Source organism: Anolis sagrei, chromosome 10 (assembly GCF_037176765.1).
Source record: "Anolis sagrei isolate rAnoSag1 chromosome 10, rAnoSag1.mat, whole genome shotgun sequence".
Taxonomy (NCBI): domain Eukaryota; kingdom Metazoa; phylum Chordata; class Lepidosauria; order Squamata; family Dactyloidae; genus Anolis; species Anolis sagrei.
Genome location: NC_090030.1, coordinates 21,524,365 through 21,545,413, shown reverse-complemented (window position 1 = coordinate 21,545,413; position 21,049 = coordinate 21,524,365). Strand labels below are relative to the sequence as shown.

The following is a 21,049-nucleotide window of genomic DNA, read 5'->3' as shown; positions in this document are numbered from 1 at the left end:
GGAGCAGAAAGATACCACCAGAGACACAAATGTGGAGTCAAACTCAACTTTAAAATAAAGTATTTATGTGCAATAGCAAAACATCCTGCAGTACCTTTTAGAGACTCAATGCACCATGGAGTTCTCTAGACACCCAGCCCACTTTCTGAGAGGCATATTGAGCCATCTTGTGGTTTAAAGGAAGGTATATCTCTCTCTCTATCTCTCTCTCTCTATATAATTGTGCATTGAATTGATAGAACATAGCATGAAAAGAGATCCTTACATCAGTGAAGGGGCTACACTGCCATTTAAAATCCAGATTACCTGCTTTAAACTGGATAGTATGGCAGTGTAGACTCCTATAATCCAGTTCAAAGCAAATAATGTGGATTATCTGCTTTGATAATCTGGTTTATATGGCAGTGAGAAGGACTGAAGTAGAAAAATAAAAGATTCTACCTAAGCATTGGAAGGGACCAGGAAAATAAACCTTTGACAGTGGAAAAAGCTCTCTTCCAAAGCATTAACCCCCATTTTGTATGCAGATGTTATTCTCTTGGGAAGGCTATGGCAACATGGCAGTGGTTGGACTAGATAGGTAGCCTTTAGGGCTTGGAAGCATGGCTGCGTTGGACTACAACATTCAGAATCCCCAAGGCACCCATGAGTGGGTGACCGCGGGAGACACAACTTTTTTATATGTTAGCGACATTTCCAGCTCTGGTAGCCAACTGGGACTGGAGGTGAGGAGTGGGGTCCCTCTATGGGGCATTTCCTTTGGGAACGGGGCAGGCCTTGCCCATGGCATCGCTGCAGACAGGCAGATACCCCCCGCCGGGGAAGAGCTCACTGACGCGACAGATGCTCTCGCAATAGCTGGGCTTGAAGGCTTCCACAGCATCCTTCGGGACCCCGGCCCACTCCTGTAGAAACAGGGAAAGAGAGATCCTGTTGGAGAGGAGACTCAAGGAGAGAAAAGTAGACATGCCGTTGGAATGGAGATTCAAGAAATATATTAAAAGGACAAAGAAGGACAAAGAGAGATGCCATTGGAACGGACACTAAGGAAGATATTGGAAGGGAAAGTAGAGATGCCGTTGGAACAGAGACACAAGAAAGATATTGGAGAGGAGACTCAGGGAAGGACATGTAGACATGCTGATGGAACGAACATTCAAGAAAGAATTTGGAGAGGAGACCCAAGGAAGGACAAGTAGAGATGCTGATGGAACGAACACTCAAGAAAGATATTGGAGAGGAGACTCAAAAAAGGGCATGAAGAAATGCGGTTGGAACGGAGACTCAAGAAAGATATTGGAGGGGAGACTCAGGGAAGGACATGTAGACATGCTGATGGAATGAAAACTAAAGAATGATATTGGAGAGGAGACCCAAGGAAGGACAAGTAGAGATGCTGATGGAACAAACACTCAAGAAAGATATTGAAGAGGAGACTCAAGGAAGGACAAGTAGAGATGCTGATGGAACGAACACTCAAGAAAGATATTGAAGAGGAGACTCAAGGAAGGACAAGTATAGATGCTGGTGGAACGAACACTCAAGAAAGATATTGAAGAGGAGACTCAAGGAAGGACAAGTATAGATGCTGATGGAACGAACACTCAAGAAAGATATTGAAGAGGAGACTCAAGGAAGGACAAGTAGAGATGCTGATGGAACGAACACTCAAGATTGAAGAGGAGACTCAAGGAAGGACAAATAGAGATGTTGATGGAACGAACACTCAAGAAAGATTTTGGAGAGGAGACTCAAGGAAGGACAAGTAGAGATGCTGAGAGAACGCTCAAGAAAGGTATTGGAGAGGAGACTCAAGGAAGGGCAAGTTTAGATGCTGTTGGAACCGAGACTCAAGAAAGATATTGGAGAGGAGACTCAAGGAAGGACAAGTAGAGATGCTGATGGAACAAACACTCAAAAAAGATTTTGGAGAGGAGACTCAAGGTAGGACAGTAGAGATGCTGATGGAACAAACACTCAAGAAAGATATTGGAGAGGAGACTCAAGGAAGGACAAGTAGAGATGCTGATGAAACAAACACTCAAGAAATATATTGGAGAGGAGACTCAAGGAAGGACAAGTAGAGATGCTGATGGAACGAAGACTCAAGAAAGATATTGGAGAGGAGACTCAAGGAAAGACAAGTAGAGATGCTGTTGGAACAGAGACTTAAGAAAGATCTTGGAGAGGAGACTCAAGGAAGGACAAGTAGAGATGCTGATGGAACGAACACTCAAGAAAGATATTGAAGAGGAGACTCAAGGAAGGACAAGTATAGATGCTGATGGAACGAACACTCAAGAAAGATATTGAAGAGGAGACTCAAGGAAGGACAAGTATAGATGCTGATGGAACGAACACTCAAGAAAGATATTGAAGAGGAGACTCAAGGAAGGACAAGTAGAGATGCTGATGGAACGAACACTCAAGAAAGATATTGAAGAGGAGACTCAAGGAAGGACAAATAGAGATGTTGATGGAACGAACACTCAAGAAAGATTTTGGAGAGGAGACTCAAGGAAGGACAAGTAGAGATGCTGAGAGAACGCTCAAGAAAGGTATTGGAGAGGAGACTCAAGGAAGGGCAAGTTTAGATGCTGTTGGAACCAAGACTCAAGAAAGATATTGGAGAGGAGACTCAAGGAAGGACAAGTAGAGATGCTGATGGAACAAACACTCAAAAAAGATTTTGGAGAGGAGACTCAAGGTAGGACAGTAGAGATGCTGATGGAACAGAGACTTAAGAAAGATCTTGGAGAGGAGACTCAAGGAAGGACAAGTAAAGATGCTGATGGAACGAAGACTCAAGAAAGATATTGGAGAGAAGACTCAAGGAAAGACAAGTAGAGATGCTGTTGGTACAGAGACTCAAGAAAGATATTGGAGAGGAGACTCAAGGAAGGACAAGTAGACACGCTGTTGGAATGGAGACTCAAGTAAGATATTGGAGAGGAGACTCAAGGAAGGACAAGTAGAGATGCCGATGGAACGAACACACAAGAAAGATACTGGAGAGGAGAATCAAGGAAGATCAAATAGAGATGCTGTTGGAACCGACACTCAAGGAAGATATTGGAGAGGAGACTTAAGGAAGAACAAGTAGAGATGCTGTTGGAACAAACACTCAAGAAAGATATTGGAGAGGAGACTCAAGGAAAGTCAAGTAGAGATGCTGTTGGAGAAGAGACTCAAGGAAGGATAAAGAGTAATCCTTTTAAATAGGAGACACAAGGGACAACCAAGAGAGATCCCATTAGAGAGGAGACACAAGGAAAGACTTCCAACTCTGCCCATCCCATCTCCCCTTAGGTGGATTTCTTTCTCTACTCTTCACTGCCCTCTTTGCCAAAATAACCTCTGTTTAGAGGACGGCTGGTTTGGACTAGGCTTTCATTTGGACTACAACTCCCAGCATTCCAGTACAAGGGAATGGATAGAGGAGAACATGGATGTTATAATTCCTGCACATCACAAAGCCCTGGGCTTTGACTCTCTTGACTTTTGAAATCATGAGGTAGTTTTGCCTTCTCTCCACTAAAAGGAAGCCCCTGGTGGGTTCCCTTCCAAGATACTTACGGAGAAATTGCCATGGTATGCTGTAAAGAGATCTTCGAATTTCTTGCCAGGGTTGGGGATGGCAGGCAGCAGAACCAGCCGGACCCTATGGGAAATTAAATACCAGTGACATTGATATTAAAATTCTGTTTGTGGAGAAAGGCCTTTTTCTGTCTGCTGGGACAACTTTTTGCAATGTTCTGGACAGCTCCCAGGCTCCCCCAAGATGCACATATCCTGCAGAAATAACACTATGTAACAACATTTGAAACATTTTCTGTTTCTGGTTTGAAAGTGTTATTTCTTGTTTAATTGTGTGGTCCTTAATTCAAAAGTAGTTGTTCTAGTCCAGAAACTTTGTTTTTGTGACCACAAACTATGTTGAATTGGTGGAGACTCAATGTGATAACACTTTCAAACCAGGAACATATTTTCCCCCAAATTTTGTCAGCTTTTTGGTTTAGAAAAGTGATATAGAAGGGCAGAAAAAAGTGATACCAAAATGGAGCAACAAAGACGTAGTTCAAACCAGCAGGCAACGAGTGGGAGTCATTTTAGTAGATACCTGTTTATAATGTGTATGTTGCACTCTAGTCTTGAGACACCAGAGTATTCACTACAGCAATTTATTAAGAAAAGCATTACTTACTTAGGCGATCCCTCGTTGGACGAGTAAGATGGTCTTCCATTATGGATTTCCTTGTGGGTCCGTATGTGGCTGTGGAGCCCTATTCTTGCTCTGCATCTTCTTCCGCAGTGAGGGCATTGGTTTCCAGGTGGAAGGCGGTCCCGGTCGGGGTTGGCTTGACGTGCCTTCCTCCTGGCACGTTTCTCTCTTTCACCCTCCACTCGTGCCTCCTCAAATTCTGCAGCACTGCTGGTCACAGCTGTCCTCCAGCTGGAGCGCTCAAGGGCCAGGGCTTCCCAGTTCTCAGTGTCTATGCCAGAGTTTTTAAGGTTGGCTTTGAGCCCATCTTTAAATCTCTTTTCCTGTCCTCCAACATTCCACTTTCCGTTCTTAAGTTCGGAGTAGAGCAACTGCTTTGGGAGACGGTGGTCGGGCATCCGGACAACATGGCCGGTCCAGCGGAGTTGGTGGCGGAGGACCATCGCTTCAATGCTGGTGGTCTTTGCTTCTTCCAGCACGCTGACGTTTGTCCACTTGTCTTCCCAGGAGATTTGCAGGATTTTACAGAGGCAGCACTGATAGAATCATTCCAGGAGTTGCATGTGACATCTGTAGACAGTCCACGTCTCACAGGCATAGAGCAGGGTTGGGAGGACAATAGCTTTATAGACAAGCACCTTGGTCTCCCTACGGATGTCCCGGTACTCAAACACTCAAGGAAGGACAAGTAGAGATGCTGATGGAACGAAGACTCAAGAAAGATATTGGAGAGGAGACTCAAGGAAAGACAAGTAGAGATGCTGTTGGAACAGAGACTTAAGAAAGATCTTGGAGAGGAGACTCAAGGAAGGACAAGTAAAGATGCTGATGGAACGAAGACTCAAGAAAGATATTGGAGAGGAGACTCAAGGAAAGACAAGTGGAAAATGCTGCACTTGCAGAGCTCAGGCGGTGTTGTATTTCAGCATCGATGTTGACTTTGGTGGAGAGGTGGCTGCCAAGGTAGCAGAAATGGTCCACATTTTCTAATGTTACACCATTAAGCTGTATTACTGGCATTGGGGAGGGACTGGCTGGTGACTGCTGGAACAGCACTTTGGTTTTCTCAATGTTCAGTGACAGGCCGAGCTTCTCGTATGCTTCTGCAAAGGTGTTTAGAGTGGCTTGTAGATCTTCTTCTGAATGCGCACAGACGACATTGTCATCAGCATACAATCAGCATATACAAAAAGGAAAAGGGGCATATTCCAAAAAAGCAGTAGAAAAGAGCTTTAAAACAGCAACAGTCCATATATAAAAGAACACTAGTCCAAAATTAGCAAGGTACATGAAATCAAGAAAATCACGATCACAGGCAAAAATCCATAAGCATGAAAGCAGGAACTTTTCCCAAGGCAAAACTCTTCCAGGAACATAGGCAAACACAGGAAACTTGAATCGTGAACTTGCGAACTGAAACAGGGACCTGAATCTCTTGGCAACGTTGTCTGCTCTGAGAGACACCAGGTAAATGTCTCTTAATTTAAGCCCAAGCCCATCCAAGAAGCCATGAGATCATGCCTCACACACCTGGGTTTTGAGGACTTCTCACCGAGTCTTTCTGAATGCCTAATTAAACTGTCCTTCACTCCCTCCATGCAGAGGAGATCTAATCTGATAACATAGGGAAACTCCCCATCAGATGAAGGTCGATTCCCAAGAGAAATTGTCTTTTCTGCTGTTACTAAGGAATGAACATGGGAATCTGTGTCTTGGGAATTCTGACTTGGCCACGGTAGTCCATGCTCTGGTTACATCCCGTATAGAATACTGCAACACGCTGTACGTAGGGCTGCCTTTGGAGACTGTTCGGAAGCTTCAAATGGGCAGCAGCCAGGATGTTAACAGGTGCAGCGCTCAGGGAGCACACAACTCCACTGTTGTGCCAGCTCCACTGGTTGCCAGTTTGCTAGTGGGCACAATTCAAAGTGCTGGCTTTAGCTTTTAAGGCCCTAAACGGTTCCGGCCATTTTACCTGTCTGAACGCATCTCTCCGTATGAACCATCTAGGGGCTTAAGATCATCTGGAGAGGTCCTGCTCTCGGTCCTGTCCCCTTCGCAGATGTGATTGGAGGGAATGAGAGACAGGGCCTTCTAAGCGGTGACCCCTCGGCTATGGCATACCCTCCCTAGGGATATCAAATGAGGCCCCTCCCTCCTTGCATTTCGAAAGAGAGTTAAAACCTGGTTGTTTGAGCAGGCATTTGCAGATGCAGTGTAACAGACTAATTGAGATCCACGGAAAGATTGCACGATGGGACGAAAAATGATTTTATTAATGAGACACTGAGGACTTGTGCTTTATGGTTTGTATTGTTTTATTGTTTTTATATGGTTTATATTATATGTAATGTTTTAAACTGTATTTTATGTTGCTGGGTGCATTGACTGCCGACTGTAAACCACCTCGAGTCGCCGCCAGGTTGAGAGGGGCGGTATACAAATATAGTAAATAAATAAATAAATCCAAAACACCTTCTGTCTCATCTTCAACTTCCTGCATTTCTCTCTGATCCAAGGTCTGCAATTCACCCTGATCACACACAGACTTCTCAGTTGGAAACCCATCATCCACCTTGTCCTCTGAGAAATCTCCAGCCTCTTGCTGAGCCCCAGCAATTTATAGGTTATATGCTGTAGATAGGGGTGTGTTCACTGTCATAGTTTAGCTTTATATACAGGAGAATCTCCGTATCTGACATAAACAGGCTGGCAGAATGTCGGATAAACGAAAATGTCGGATAATACGGAGTCTCCTACTGTTACCCATCCGACGCGGCGCTTGACACCTAGAATACTAACAAGGTTTAGGCAAGGCAATGCTTCGGGGTTAGAGCAGCCCAGCAGGAAGTGTTCAAATGCAGAAGAGGAGCATGTAAGTCACAGTGGGAAGGAGGGAGGACACTTCCGCCTCCAGTCCTGCCTCTTTTCCTCCTTTCCTCCCTCCTCCTCGTTTTGCTGCTGAACGGCTTTTACAGTCAGGAAGTTCTTCCTCATGTTCAGATGGAATCTCCTTTCTTGTTGTTTGAAGCCATTGTCCCACATCCTAGTCTCCAGGGCAGCAGAAAACAAGCTTGCTCCCTCCTCCCTATCACGTCCCTCTCACGTATTTATACATGGCTATCATATCTCGTCTCAGCCTTCTCTTCTTCAGGCTAAACATGCCCAGCTCTTTAAGCCGCTCCTCATAGGGCTTGTTCTCCAGACCCTTGATCATTTGAGTCGCCCTCCTCTGGACACATTCCAGCTTGTCAATATCTCTCTTGAATTGTGGTGCCCAGAAGTGGACACAATATTCCAGGTGTGGTCTAACCAAGGCGGAATAGAGCACAGGGAGCATGACTTCCCTAGATCTAGGCACTATGCTCCTATGGATGCAGGCCAAAATCCCATTGGCCTTTTTTGCCACCACATCACATTTCTGGCTCATGTTTAACTTGTTGTCCACGAGGACTCCAAGATCTTTTTCACACATACTGCTCTCGAGCCAGGCCTTGTCCCCCATTCTGTATCTTTGCATTTCATTTTTTCTGCCTAAGTGGAGTATCTTGCATTTGTCCCTGTTGAACTTCATCTTGTTAGTTTTGGCCCATCATCTCTCTAATCTGTCAAGATCGTTTTGAATCCTGCTCCTGTCCTCTGGCCTATTGGCTATCCCTCCCAATTTGGTGTCATTTGCAAACTTGATGATTGTGACTTCTAACCCTTCATCTAAGTCATTAATAAAGATGTTGAAGGGGAAATGCTGGAGGAAAAGCGGGCCATTGGATAAGACAGAATGCCGGATAAGCGAAGGTCCGATAAGCAAAGGTCGGATAAGCGAGACACTAAAATAGAAGAAAAAATACTTTGATTCCTAGATTTTTATGGTAGTGGGTTCTACATTGGTCTGTTTGGTTCTCTTGACCCCACCTGTGCTTTCCTTGTCTGCTACCAATATGCCTGGCTTTTAGGGGGTTGCTAAGGGCCCCCGGTGGTGCAGTGGGTTAAAGCACTGAGCTGCTGAGCTTGTTGATCGAAAGGTCGCAGGTTTGATTCCGGGGAGCGGCGTGAGCTTCCGCTGTCAGCCCTAGCTTCTGCCAACCTAGCAGTTCGAAAACATGCAAATGTGAGTAGATCAATAGGTACCGCTCCGGCGGGAAGGTAACAGCGCTCCATGCAGTCATGCCAGCCACATGACCTTGGAGGTGTCTACAGACAACGCTGGCTCTTCGGCTTAGAAATGGAGATGAGCACCACACCCCAGAGTCAGACATGACTGGACTTAATGTCAGGGGACTACCTTTACCCTACCTAATCCCCAACTGCGTATCCCTGCAAAGCCTTAAAGGAGAACCCCACCCAAAGCCTCCCCAAAAACCCCATCTCACCTCTCCATGGACATGAGGCTCACCACCATCAGAAGCAGGAGGCAGACGGAGCCAACTCCAATGGCAATCTGGACCCACGGCTCTATGGAGGGCTCATCTGCTTCTATAGGAGAGAGAGGCAGCTGAGAATATACCAAACGGGCAAGGATTGGCCTAGGGTTGGCCCTTAGTGGGCCCCAGGCCTTTTGCAGAAGCTCAGCAAGCCAAACGCAAGCTTCCCCACCTTCTTAGGAACCTAGGCTGGATCTGTCAATGTAAGATTGACAGATCAATCAGATTAACCCTTTCAGAGTCAATACACTCTCTGCTAAGGCAATCAGGTTACATTTACAGGCATTACACAAAATTACATTTAAACATTCACATTACACTAATGTGAATGTTTAAATGTAATTTTGTGTAATGCCTGTAAATGTAACCTGATTGCCTTAGCAGAGAGTGTATTGACTCTGAAAGGGTTAATCAGTCAAGCATCTAATGAACTGTGAAGTTGTGACCCTGAATGTGCCTGGAACGCATAGGGAGGATCCAGAGATAATCTATGATAATTAAACAAGGTGAGCTGGCCAAATGCAAAGGGTGAAATTATAAAATTATCAAACCCCTGGGTGAGATAGAGAAATAGAATGGTGTATCTAGTGGGAGACTCAGGTAGGATAAACAATGGGGTTTCTTCACTGAAAGAAGAGATAAAGTGCATTGAGTCCATTGAATCCTAGCCCTGCTCCCTCTTCCTTATGGCCTCCTTTCTGGTATTTACACATGGCAATCCCCTTCAACTGTGGTACCCTGGCAGTGGACCTCACTGACCTTTCCCCCAGTGGATGGGGCCGGCCACGTCACTCCACAAGTCCGTCTGCCCATAGGTGTCCTTGACCTTACTAGAGACGTAGAAGGTGTAGAACTTCTCCGGATCCACGCTGGGCAGGCTGAACCGCATCCCGTCGACAGTTTGCTCCTGGGAAGCCATAGGACAGTGGTTCTCAACCTTCCTAATGACGCGACCCCTTAGTACAGGTCCTCATGTTGTGGTGACCCCCAACCATAGCGTTATTTTTTGTTGCTACTTCATAACTGTAATTTTGCTCCTGTTATGAATCATAATCTAAATATCTGATATGCAGGATGTATTTTCAGTCACTGGACCAAATTTGGCACAAATACCCAATACCCCCAAATTTGAATATTGGTGGGGTTGGGGGTGATTGATTTTTTCATTTCATAATGCTGGAGTTGCTGGGATTTATAGTTCACCTAAAATCAAAGAGCCTTCTGAACTCCACCAATGATGGAATTGAATCAAACTTGGCATACAGAATTCCCATGACCAAGAGAAAATACTGGGAAGGTCTGGTGAACATTGACCTTGAGTTTTTGGAGTTGTAGTTCACCTACATCCAGAGAGTACCATGGACTCAAGCAATGATGGATCTGGATCAAACTTGGCACAAATATTAAATATGCCCAAATAACACTGGTAGAGTTTGGAGAAAATAGACCTTGCCATTTGGGAGTTGTAGTTGTTGGGATTTATAGTTCACCCACAATGAAATAGCGTTCTGAACCCCACCAACGATAGAATTGGACCAAATTTTCCACACAGAACCCCCATTACCAACAGAAAATACTATGTTTTCTGATGGTCTTTGGTGACCCCTCTGACACCCCCTCGCGACCCCCACAGGGGTCCCGACCCCCAGGTTGAGAAACACTGCCATAGGGGAAAGCAGGGTTAGGGAGATGGGCCCCAATCTTTCTTAAAGTGAGTTAGAGATCTCTCCTTAAGCCACATAGGAAGTTAATCCATTTTCGTAAGTATGCTGAGAAGCAAATTGTCCTGTGTCGAAATCATCTTTCTATTTTTGAGCAGAGATCATTCTTGTTGCCGTTGTCATGAATAATAATTCTATGCATTTCCTATCGAGTTGATAATCTAATAATCTAACATCTCAAGCAGATAAGAGTTCAGGTCTCATTTCAAATGTAACTTGTGCAATTTCTTCTAACGTCATGTGTGTTTCTGGGCCCTTTTACATGGCTATCACACAGGATAGAACAGGAAATGCGCAAACCCAGGCCCAGGGGCCGGATGTGGCCCCTTGCGCTCTTTTCTTAGGCTCTCCTCTCTCTCACCATCCTATCCTTCCTTCCTTCTTGCGTCCCTTCCCCCTTCTCTCCCTCCCTTCCAAACCTTTCTCTTCCATCCTTCCTTCCCTTCCACCCTTTCATCCTTCCTTTTCTCTTTCCTCATTCCCTCTTTCTCCTCTCTGCATTTCCTTCAATCGTTTCCTCTTTCCTCTCTCCTTCCCTCTCTCCCTCTTTCTCCTTCCCTCCCTATTCTTTCCTTCCTTCTCTCTTTCCTCCCTCCCTTCCTTCCCTCCCTCTTTCTCCTTCCATCCTTCCTTCCCTTCCTTTCTTCATTCCCCTTTCCTCCCTCCTTCCCTTTCTCTCGCTTTCTCCTTCCTTCCCTTTTCTTTCCTTCCTTCTCTTTTTCCTCCCTCCCTCCATTTCCTCCCTCCTTCTCCCCCTCCCCAATCGCTTCCACCCTTTTGTCCTTTCCTCTTTCCTTCTTCCTTCCTCCCCTCTCTCTCCTTCCTTCCCTATTCTTTCTTTCTTTCCTTCTCTCTTCCCCCTCTCCCTTCCCTTCCTTTCTCCTTCCTTCCATCCATCCATCCTTCCTTCCTTCCTTCCTTCCTTCCTTCCTTCCATCCATCCATCCATCCTTCCTTCCCTTCCACCCTTTTGTCCTTTTTTCCTTTGCCTTACCTCCCTCCTTCACTCTCTCTCTCTTTCTCCTTCCTTCCCTTTTCTTTTCTTCCTTCTCTCTTTCCTCCCTCCCTCCATATCCTCCCTCCTTCTCCCCATTCCCTTCCACCGTTTTGTCCTTCCCTTTCCTCCCTCCTTCCCTCTCTCCCTCTTTCTCCTTCCTTCCCTATTCTTTCCTTCCTTCCTTCTCTCTTTCCCCCTCTTTTCTTTCCCTTCCTTTCTCCTTCCATCCTTCCTTCCCTTCCACCCTTTTATCCTTCATTCCTTTCACCTTTCCTCCCTTCTTCCTTTTCTCCCTCTTTCTCATGCCTTCCCTTTTCTTTGCTTCCTTCTCTCTTTCCTCCCTCCCTCCATTTCTTCCCCCCTTCTCCCTCTCCCCATTTCCTTCCACCCTTTTGTCCTTTCATCCTTCCCTCTTTCCTCCCTCCTTCCCTCTCTCCCTCTTACTCCTTCCTTCCTTATTCTTTCCTTCCTTCCTTCTATCTTTCCCGCTCTTTTCCTTCTCTTCCTTTCTCCTTCCTTCCCTTCCATCCTTTTGTCTTTCCTTCCTTCGCCCTTTCCTCCCTCCTTCCCCCCTCTCTCTTTCTCCTTCCTTCCCTTTTCTTTTCTTCCTTCTCTCTTTCTTCCCTCCATATCCTCCCCCTTCTCCTTCTCCCCATTCCCTTCCACCCTTTTGTCCTTCCCTCTTTATTTCCTCCCTCCTTCCCTCCCTATTCTTTTCTTCCTTCTCTCTTTAGAGTTTATCTACAATAAAGGAGTATTCTGAACTCCACTAACGATGGAATTGAACCATACTTGGCACACAGATCTCCCATGACCAACAGAAAATATTGGAAGGGAGTTGTAGTTCACCTACATCCTGAGATCACTGTGGACTCAAACAATGATGGATCTGGACCAAACTTGGCACGAATCCTCAATGTGCCAAAATGTGAACACTGGTGGAGTTTGGGGAAAACAGACATTGACATTTGGGAGTTGTAGTTGCTGGGATTTATAGTTCACCTACAATCAAAGAGCATTCTGAAAGCCAACAACAATAGAATTGGGCCAGACTTCCCACACAGAATCCCCATGACCAACAGAAAATACCATGTTTTCTGATGGACTTTGGCGACCCCATCCCGACCCCCAGGTTGAGAAATAGGGAGTCTCTGCAATTGGGGATGCACTTTTTCTCTCATCCTTAGCAAGGCCAACTCTTTTTGGGATCCAAATGTTTCCTGTCTTTCCTTCACTTTCTGCCTCCAAAAGAGAAAAGGAAGGCTAGGAAGGAAAACTGGGGGAGAAGCCCCTAACCCAGCATTTCTCAACCTGGGGGTCAGAACCCTTGGGGTGGGGTCACGAGGAGATGTCCTTGGGGTCACCAAAGACCATCAGAAGACACAGTATTTTCTGTTGGTCATGAGGGTTCCATGTGGGAAGTTTGACCCAATTCTATCGTTGGTGGGGTTCAGAGTGCTCTTTGATTGTAGGTGAACTATAAATCCCAGCAACTACAACTCCCAAATGTCAAGATCTGTTTCCCCCCAAACTCCACCAGTGTTCACATTTGGGCACATTGAGTATCTGTGCCAAGTTTGGTCCAGATCCATCATTGCTTGAGTGCACAGTGCTCTCTGGATGTAGGTGAACTACAACTCCCAAACCCAAGGTCAATGCCCACCAAGCCCTTCCAGTATTTTCTGTTGGTCATGGGAGTTCTGTGTGCCAAGTTTGGTTCAATTCCCTCATTGGTGGAGATCGGAATGCTCTTTGATTGTAGGTGAACTATAAATCCCAGTCACTACAGCTCCCAAATTACAAAACCAATCCCCTCCCAACCCCACCAGTATTCAAATTTGGGCATATTGGGTATTTGGGATTTGAAAATAAATCCTGCATATCAGATATTTACACGATGATTCATAACATTAGCAAAATTACAGTTATGAAGTACCAATGAAAATAATGTTATGGTTGGGGGTCACCACAACATGAGGAACTGTACTAAGGGGTCGCAGCATTAGAAAGATTGAGAAACACTGCTCTAATGCATATAGTTGTAAAATAAAGTAGTTTATAGCCTAAAGTGGCTGTGATTGATCTGTTCCTGCCTTGCTGTGCTGCCGATGCCATTGACAGACATTTCCTCAGAAGTTGTCTATTGAGAGTGCTTTGATTGTGCCTTCTTACATGGCAGGGGGTTGGACTAGATGGCCCTTGGGGGTCTCTTCCAACTTTAGGATTCTATATCAGGAGTAGGCAATACGGGGTCTCATGGATGCACTTTTTCTGGGATCCAAATGTTTCCTGTCTTTCCTTCACTTTCTGCCTCCGAAAGAGAAAAGGAAGGGCAGGGAGGGGAAGTGGGGGAGAAGCCCCTAACCCCACTCTGGCCTACCATGCAGCCCCCAAGTTAGAGAGTTTGCCCTTGCCTGGGATAGAAGGTGCCCACCTTTCCCTTGCATTTCCAACCATCACTAGAAAGAGTCACTGCCCAGCGTTTGGGCTCCTGCTCCTACCGTCCAGCTTGTGTCCTTGTTGCTCTTGTACTTGACCTTGTGTTCCAAGTACTTTGGATGGCTGTAGGGCGAATCCCAGCTCAGTAGTAACTGGTTGTTGTCCTGGGTTTGGATGGAGAGGTTGAAAGGGGCTCCGGGTTTCACTAGAAAAGAGAGAAATGGGAGTGAAATCGGGAGGCGTAGTTTTCCAAGGTCTTGAGAGCACAAATGGTAGCTCCACAGCATGGGACCAGGAAAGTTCAAGTGTTGTCAAGTTGCAAATGCCCTCTTATGTAATGGCCAGGCTCCCCAAATGCAGGGGTGGTTCTGAGCCCCATGCGAACGGCATGCCCCGAATCCCCACCTCGCTCCGTCAGGGTCCTGTAATCCTTGGAAACGGCTCCACCGTGACTCGCGTTGATATAAACATGGAATTTAGAAAAGAGGAGATCCTTCATGGAGAGGTTGAATTGGCACCCCGTGTTGAGGCCATCGTCCCTTCGGAAGTAATGCGGACACTCTCCAGAGAGGCTACCCTTTTGGATCCTAAGGGAAAAGGAGCAATTTCAGTTGAGCAACGCTGGAGAAACATCCTGACAGATGGCCATCCAGCTATAGATGTGATAGATATACACACACTATAATCTATGGTTATAATAAACGCATATATTATTTAAGGACCCCAAAAGGCCATCCAATCCAATCCCCGTTTACTAGGCAGAAAGACACAATCTGATCCCTCCAGACAGATGGCCATTTAGCCTCTGCTTAAAAAACTCCAGAGAAAGAGACTCCATCGGACTCCCAGACAAGTTTTGTTCTCAACTAGGGAGCAAAACCACTGACTTCCTGAGTTCTCCTTGGAGACTCTCTGAAACTGGAATAAAAGGGCAAATTGCAGCAAAGGAGGGCAGAAAATAATGCAGAGAAGGGGATACATACCAGTAATACAGCGTGTAGTTGGCAGTCAGTTTTTCCTTGCTGGTCCAGTTGCAGGTCAGACTTTCCTCATTGAAGACAATGCAGTCCACGGTAAGGTCAGAGGCTGAAACAAATTGGGCACCATAGGGGACTCTGTTTATACGTGACTCATCTATATAAATAAAAATGTCATGTTCGTTTGTGGGATTAACAGAACTCAAAAACCACTGGACGAATTGACACCAAATTTGGACACAAGACACCTATCAGGCCAATGTATGTCCTTCACTCAAAAAAGTGAAGACAGTTGGGAGTTGTAGTTGCTGGGATTTATAGTACACCTACAATCAAAGAGCATTCTGAACCCCACCAATGATGGAATTGAACCAAACTTGGCACACAGTTCTCCCATGACCAACAGAAAATACTGGAAGGGCTTGGTGGGAATTGACCTTGGGTTTGGGAGTTGTAGTTCACCCACATCCAGAGAGCACTGTGGACTCAAACAATGATGGATCTGGACCAAACTTGACATGGATACTCAATATGCCCAAAGTGAACACTGGTGTAGTTTGGGGAATATAGAGCTTGACATTTGGGAGTTGTAGTTGCTGGGATTTATAGTACACCTACAATCACAGAGCATTCTGAACCCCACCAACCATGGAACTGGGCCAAACCTTCCACACAGAACCCCCATGTGGGCCACAGCAACGCGTGGCAGGGTACGGCTAGTCTATATAAATAAAAATGTAATGATCGTTTGTGGAATTAACATAACACAAAAACCACTGGATGAATTGACACAAAATTTGGACACAAGACACCTAACAGTCCAATGAGTGTCCATCACCCATAAACACACACACACACACACACAACCCCAGTGGAACAGATTTAAATATGCCAAAATACACCATATATACATATACACATACACTCATACACATATGCTCATGCACACATTCATACACACGTATATATGTGCACACACACAAATATACACATATACACACATACGTATACATGCACATACATATATACATATACACATGCACACACATATACATATCCACATACATACACACAATTATGCATATAGACAAGCACACACATATACACAAAATGCATGTACACATATAAACATACAAATACACAGATATGTACACAATATATATACACACAAATATGCATATAGACAAGCACACACACATACACAAAATGCATGTACACATATAAACATACAAATACACAAATATGTACACAATACACACACACACACACACACACATATATATGCAAACACAAATATATACACACACAAAACACATAAACACAGACTGGGCCACAGCAACACATGGCAGGGGACATCTAGTGTACCATATTTCTCTTGCGTGGAGCACCAGATGGCTGATAACAAGGCCAAGACTACTAGATAAGACCTAAAAACTTGGGTGAAACACAATTAAAGATGCTATTGTCCTAAAAAGATCACTAGTTTTAAAAGCATGAAATCCTTTACAGCAGTGTTTCTCAACCTTCCTAATGCTGCGACCCCTTAATACAGTTCTTCATGTTGTGTTGACCCCTAAACATAACATTATTTTCGTTGCTACTTCGTAACGGTAATTTTGCTACTGTTATGAATCGTAATGTCAATATTTGATATGCAGGATGTATTTTCATTCACTGGACCAAATTTGGCACGAATTTCCGATACGTCCAAATTTGAATACTGGTGGGGTTGGAGGAGGGTTGATTTTATTGTTTGGGAGTTTTAGTTGCTGGGATGTATAGTTCACCTACAATCAAAGAGCATTCTGAACTCTACCAGAAATGAAATTGAACCAATCTTGGCATATAAACCCCCATGGCCAACAGAAAATACTGGAAGAGCTTGGTGGGAATTGACCTTGAGTTTTGGAGTTGTAGTTCATCTATATACAGAGAGCACTGTGGACTCAAACAATGATGGATCTGGACCAAATTTGGCATGAATACTCAATATGCCCAAATGTGAACACTGGTGTAGTTTGGGGAATATAGAGCTTGACATTTGGGAATTGTAGTTGCTGGGATTTATAGTACACCTACAAACAAAGAGCATTCTGAACCCTACCAATGACATAATTGGGCCAAACTTCCCACACAGAACCCCTATGACTAACAGAAAATACTGGAAGGGCTTGGTGGGAACTGACCTTGAATTTTGGAGTTGTAGTTCACCTACATCCAGAGAGCACTGTGGACTCAAAAAATGATGGATCTGTACTAAACTTGGCAGAAATACTCAATATGCCTAAATGTGAACACTGGTGGAGTTTGGGGGAAATAGACCTTGACATTTGGGAGTTGTAGTTGCTAGGATTTATAGTTCACCTACAATCAAAGAACATTCTGAACCCCACCAACGAGAGAATTGGGCCAAACTTCCCACACAGAATTCCCATGACTAACAGAAAATACTGTGTATTCTGATGGTCTTTGGTGACCCCCTCTGACCCCCCTTCACCACCCTCCACAGGTCCCGACCCACAGTTGTAGATCTATTCCCTGGACCCACAGCATATGCACTGGCAACAAATATTTGGAGATTGGATCATACGTGTTTCAATAAGGACACTTTTCCTACTTGATTACAACCGCCTAACAATGCCCATTGGGGCACTCGCTTTCAAAATGATGAAGCTAGACCGCTGCCTTCGGGTGTGCATGGGGCTTCCCTTGTTGACTGTGCAGAATACAAAATTAGTTGCGTGGGACCCCTCATACACTGCCATACAAAATTCAGATTACCTTCTTTGACCTGGGTTATATGATAGTGTAGACCAGGCATTTGCAAACTTGGGCCCTCCAGGTGTTTTGGACTGCAACTCCCACCATTCCTAACAGCTTCAGGCCCCTTCCTTTCCCCCCTCAGCCGCTTAAGCGGCTGAGGGGGGAAAGGAAGGGGCCTGAAGCTGTTAGGAATGGTGGGAGTTGCAGTCCAAAACACCTGGAGGGCCCAAGTTTGCAAATGCCTGATCTTGATTACATGGCAGTATAGATCCTGGTGGAGTAAGAAGAAGTAGATAGGCATCCGATTTCCTGGAAGAGATGCAAAGCTCTCTTCTGCGTTCAGTTCAGGGCTCAGAAGAGATTAATGAGAATGATTAAGTCTTTCTTTCCTTGCCTTATTGTCGATACGTCATTGCTGTTGGAAAGTACCGGGGAAACTGGCTGTGTTGAGAAGAAAAAAACCACAAAAATATATTTTTAATCCCTTGAATAGACAATTACCATTTGTTTGCTTTGCTACCAAGCAAAGCCAAGGAAGAGAAAAGCACTCAATGGGTAGATTTGGAGGCTCCCATTGGCATGTTAAAGTGGTGTCAAACCCCATAAATTCTGCAGAGCAGATGCACCCTTTGCCTTTTTGACTGTGTCCCAACAGGCTAAACTCTGAAATTATTGCAAAGGAAGGGCAGTTTTGCATTATTTGGGACCCCATTCAATTGGAAAGTGTTTGCTTGTGTTGTTAGGCAACTGAATTTAATTCGTATTCCTTCTCGTGTCTTCATTTTGGCTCCCTCCCACTATACATGTCCTAGTCGTGAATGGAAGCTTCCAGAGTCGTGAATGTCCTAGTCATGAATGGAAGCTATTTTATCTATGTAACGTAATTTAATTATATAATTGTTTAATTTAATTTTGAGTATTTAATTTGAATTATTTAATTTAATTTAATTATTTATTTTATTTGAATTATTTAATTTATTTTAAATTATTTAATTTCATTTGAACTATTTAATTTAATATCTTTAATTTAATTTCTTTAATTTATTTTAAATTTTTAAATTTTATTTCAGTTCTTTAATTCAATTTAAATTCTTTAATTTAATTGATTTAATTTTATTTCAATTATTTAATTTATTTTAAATTATTTAATTTCATTTGATCTATTTAATTTTATTTCAATTCTTTAAATTGAATTTAAAGAATTTAATTTAATTTATTTATTGTAATTCATTTAATTTAATTTGAATTATTTAATTTCAATTGTTTATTTTATTTTATTTGTATTATATAATTTAATTTGTATGATTAAATGTTTATTATTTTATTCCAATTATTTGATTATATTTTAATCATCCAATTTTTTAATTCTTTATTTTCTCATTAATTTTAATTTCATAGAATCATAGAGTTGGAAGAGACCTCATGGGCCATCCAGACCAACCCCCTGCCAAGAAGCAGGAATATTGAATTCAAATCACCCCTGACAGATGGCCATCCAGCCTCTGTTTAAAAGCTTCCAAAGAAGGAGCCTCCACCACACTCCAGGGCAGAGAGTTCCACTGCTGAACGGCTCTCACAGTCAGGAAGTTCTTCCTCATGTTCAGATGGAATCTCTTTTCTTGTAGTTTGAAGCCATTTCAATTATTTTATTTTATTTCAATTATTTAATTTCATTCAATTGTCTGCTCGTTTCTGTATTTTTCGTTTTGCTTGAAATGAGTTTTCAAACCATGTGCGCTTGTGAGCCAAACAAAACAAATACAGAAATGAGAAAGCAATAAAATAATTGAAATTAAATCAAATAATTCTAATAAAATAATTCAAATTAAATCAAATGATTAAATTAATTAATTAAAGAATTACAATTACATTGATGAAATAAAACAATTGAAAATAAAATAAAATAATTGAATAAATTATGAAGTCTGACTTGGCCACGGTAGTACATGCTCTGGTCACATCCCGCCTTGACTACTGCAACGCTCTCTACGTGGGGCTGCCCTTGAAGACGGCCCGGAAGCTCCAGCTAGTCCAGCGCGCGGCAGCCATGTTACTAACAGGAGCGGGACGCAGGGAGCACACAACGCCCTTGTTGTCCCAGCTCCACTGGCTGCTGATCTGCTACCAGGCCCAATTCAAGGTGCTGGTGTTGGCCTACAAAGCCCTAAACGGTTCCGGCCCAAAATACCTATCTGACCGCATCTCGGCCTATGAGCCCACGAGGACCTTGAGATCGTCTGGGGAGGCCCTTCTCTCGATCCCGCCTGCCTCACAGGCACGCCTGGTGGGGACGAGGGATAGGGCCTTCTCGGTGGTGGCCCCCCGGCTGTGGAACACCCTCCCTGTAGACATCAGACAGGCGCCCTCCCTTATGACATTCCGCAAGAGCCTAAAGACGTGGTTGTTTGAGAAGGCGTTTGACTAAGTGCTACAACAAATTGGCAATGATGAGTGGAACGGAATATGGATAACGAGATTGGATTGTGATTCTATGATGAGACGTCGCGAATGATTTAGTGTAATGGTATTATTAATAGTGATGTTGTTATTGTTGTTTATGATATTGCTTTCATTGTAAATTGTCTTTTTATATGTTGTACACCGCCGTGAGTTGCCCTAGGGCTGAGAACGGCGGTCAACAAATGCAGTAAATAAATAAATAAATAAATAAATAAATAAATTACATGATTCAATGGGGAGAAAGGTGGGATATAAATGAAGTTAGGGTGCTGTGTGGTTTCCGGGCTGTCGACATCATATAAATGATGCAAAGTGTACACATTTGCCCGTATGGGGAAAGGGTTCGAGGGGCATTTCTGCCAATCTGGAGGGGCAGAGTGATGTCCATCCCCCATAAAGCGCTCACCTTGGGGTTCGGAGCTGCCGGAGGTTTGCTTGCAGTGGACCAGGAGCAGCAGGAGAAGGGCCAGCAGCCACAGCCCTGGCTCCCTGAAGCCATTCATCCTCCTCCTTGCCTTTTCCTGGGCAAAGCAAATGAAAGTCCTTTCGTTGCTGCAAGACCCAAAAGCAGAAGGGTTGTGCGTTTCGGAGCTGATGCTTCGATACTGCGCTGTTTCCGCTGGCTGTGGCTTCCTGTGGAAACTCTCTAAAATGCCTTTAAGATAAGCTTATTTTTATTGGGGGTGGGGGGAGTACCCAACTTTGAGTACTGGAGGGAATTGGCCTTGGATTTTGGGAGTTATAGTTCATCCACATTCAGACAGCACTCTGACCCATCGAAGATGGATCTGGAGGGAGTTGGGAGGGGACAGTGAGTTTTAAACAACAACAACAACAAATGGGGCATAAAGTCCCACCATGGCCAACTTTCAGTTCTGGTGTGGTTTTGGAACAATGAAATATGATAATGTTGGGAGTTGTAGTTGACCCACATTCTTAATGCGTTTTCTAATAGGTCTGTTCTTAAAATCCAGAAACCAACAATGAATAATTCTTAGGTTGGGTTGTTGTAGGTTTTTTGGCCTTTGTGGCCCATAAAACCTACAACA

At 44.1% G+C, this 21,049-nt stretch overlaps 1 protein-coding gene across 1 annotated transcript; it reads right to left on the bottom strand.

The window, feature by feature from the left end:
- Positions 1 to 43: 43 nt before the first annotated feature.
- On the bottom strand, positions 44 to 20,685 carry IL2RG (interleukin 2 receptor subunit gamma). The gene is made up of 8 exons (XM_067471618.1): positions 20,407 to 20,685; positions 14,784 to 14,886; positions 14,206 to 14,387; positions 13,863 to 14,005; positions 9,403 to 9,550; positions 8,593 to 8,695; positions 3,577 to 3,661; positions 44 to 905 (listed from the first exon to the last, which is right to left on the bottom strand). Exons 1-8 carry the CDS (start codon positions 20,501 to 20,503, stop codon positions 744 to 746), a joined length of 1,023 nt encoding a protein of 340 aa, XP_067327719.1. The 5' UTR covers positions 20,504 to 20,685; the 3' UTR covers positions 44 to 743.
- Between the last annotated feature and the right edge of the window lie 364 nt (positions 20,686 to 21,049).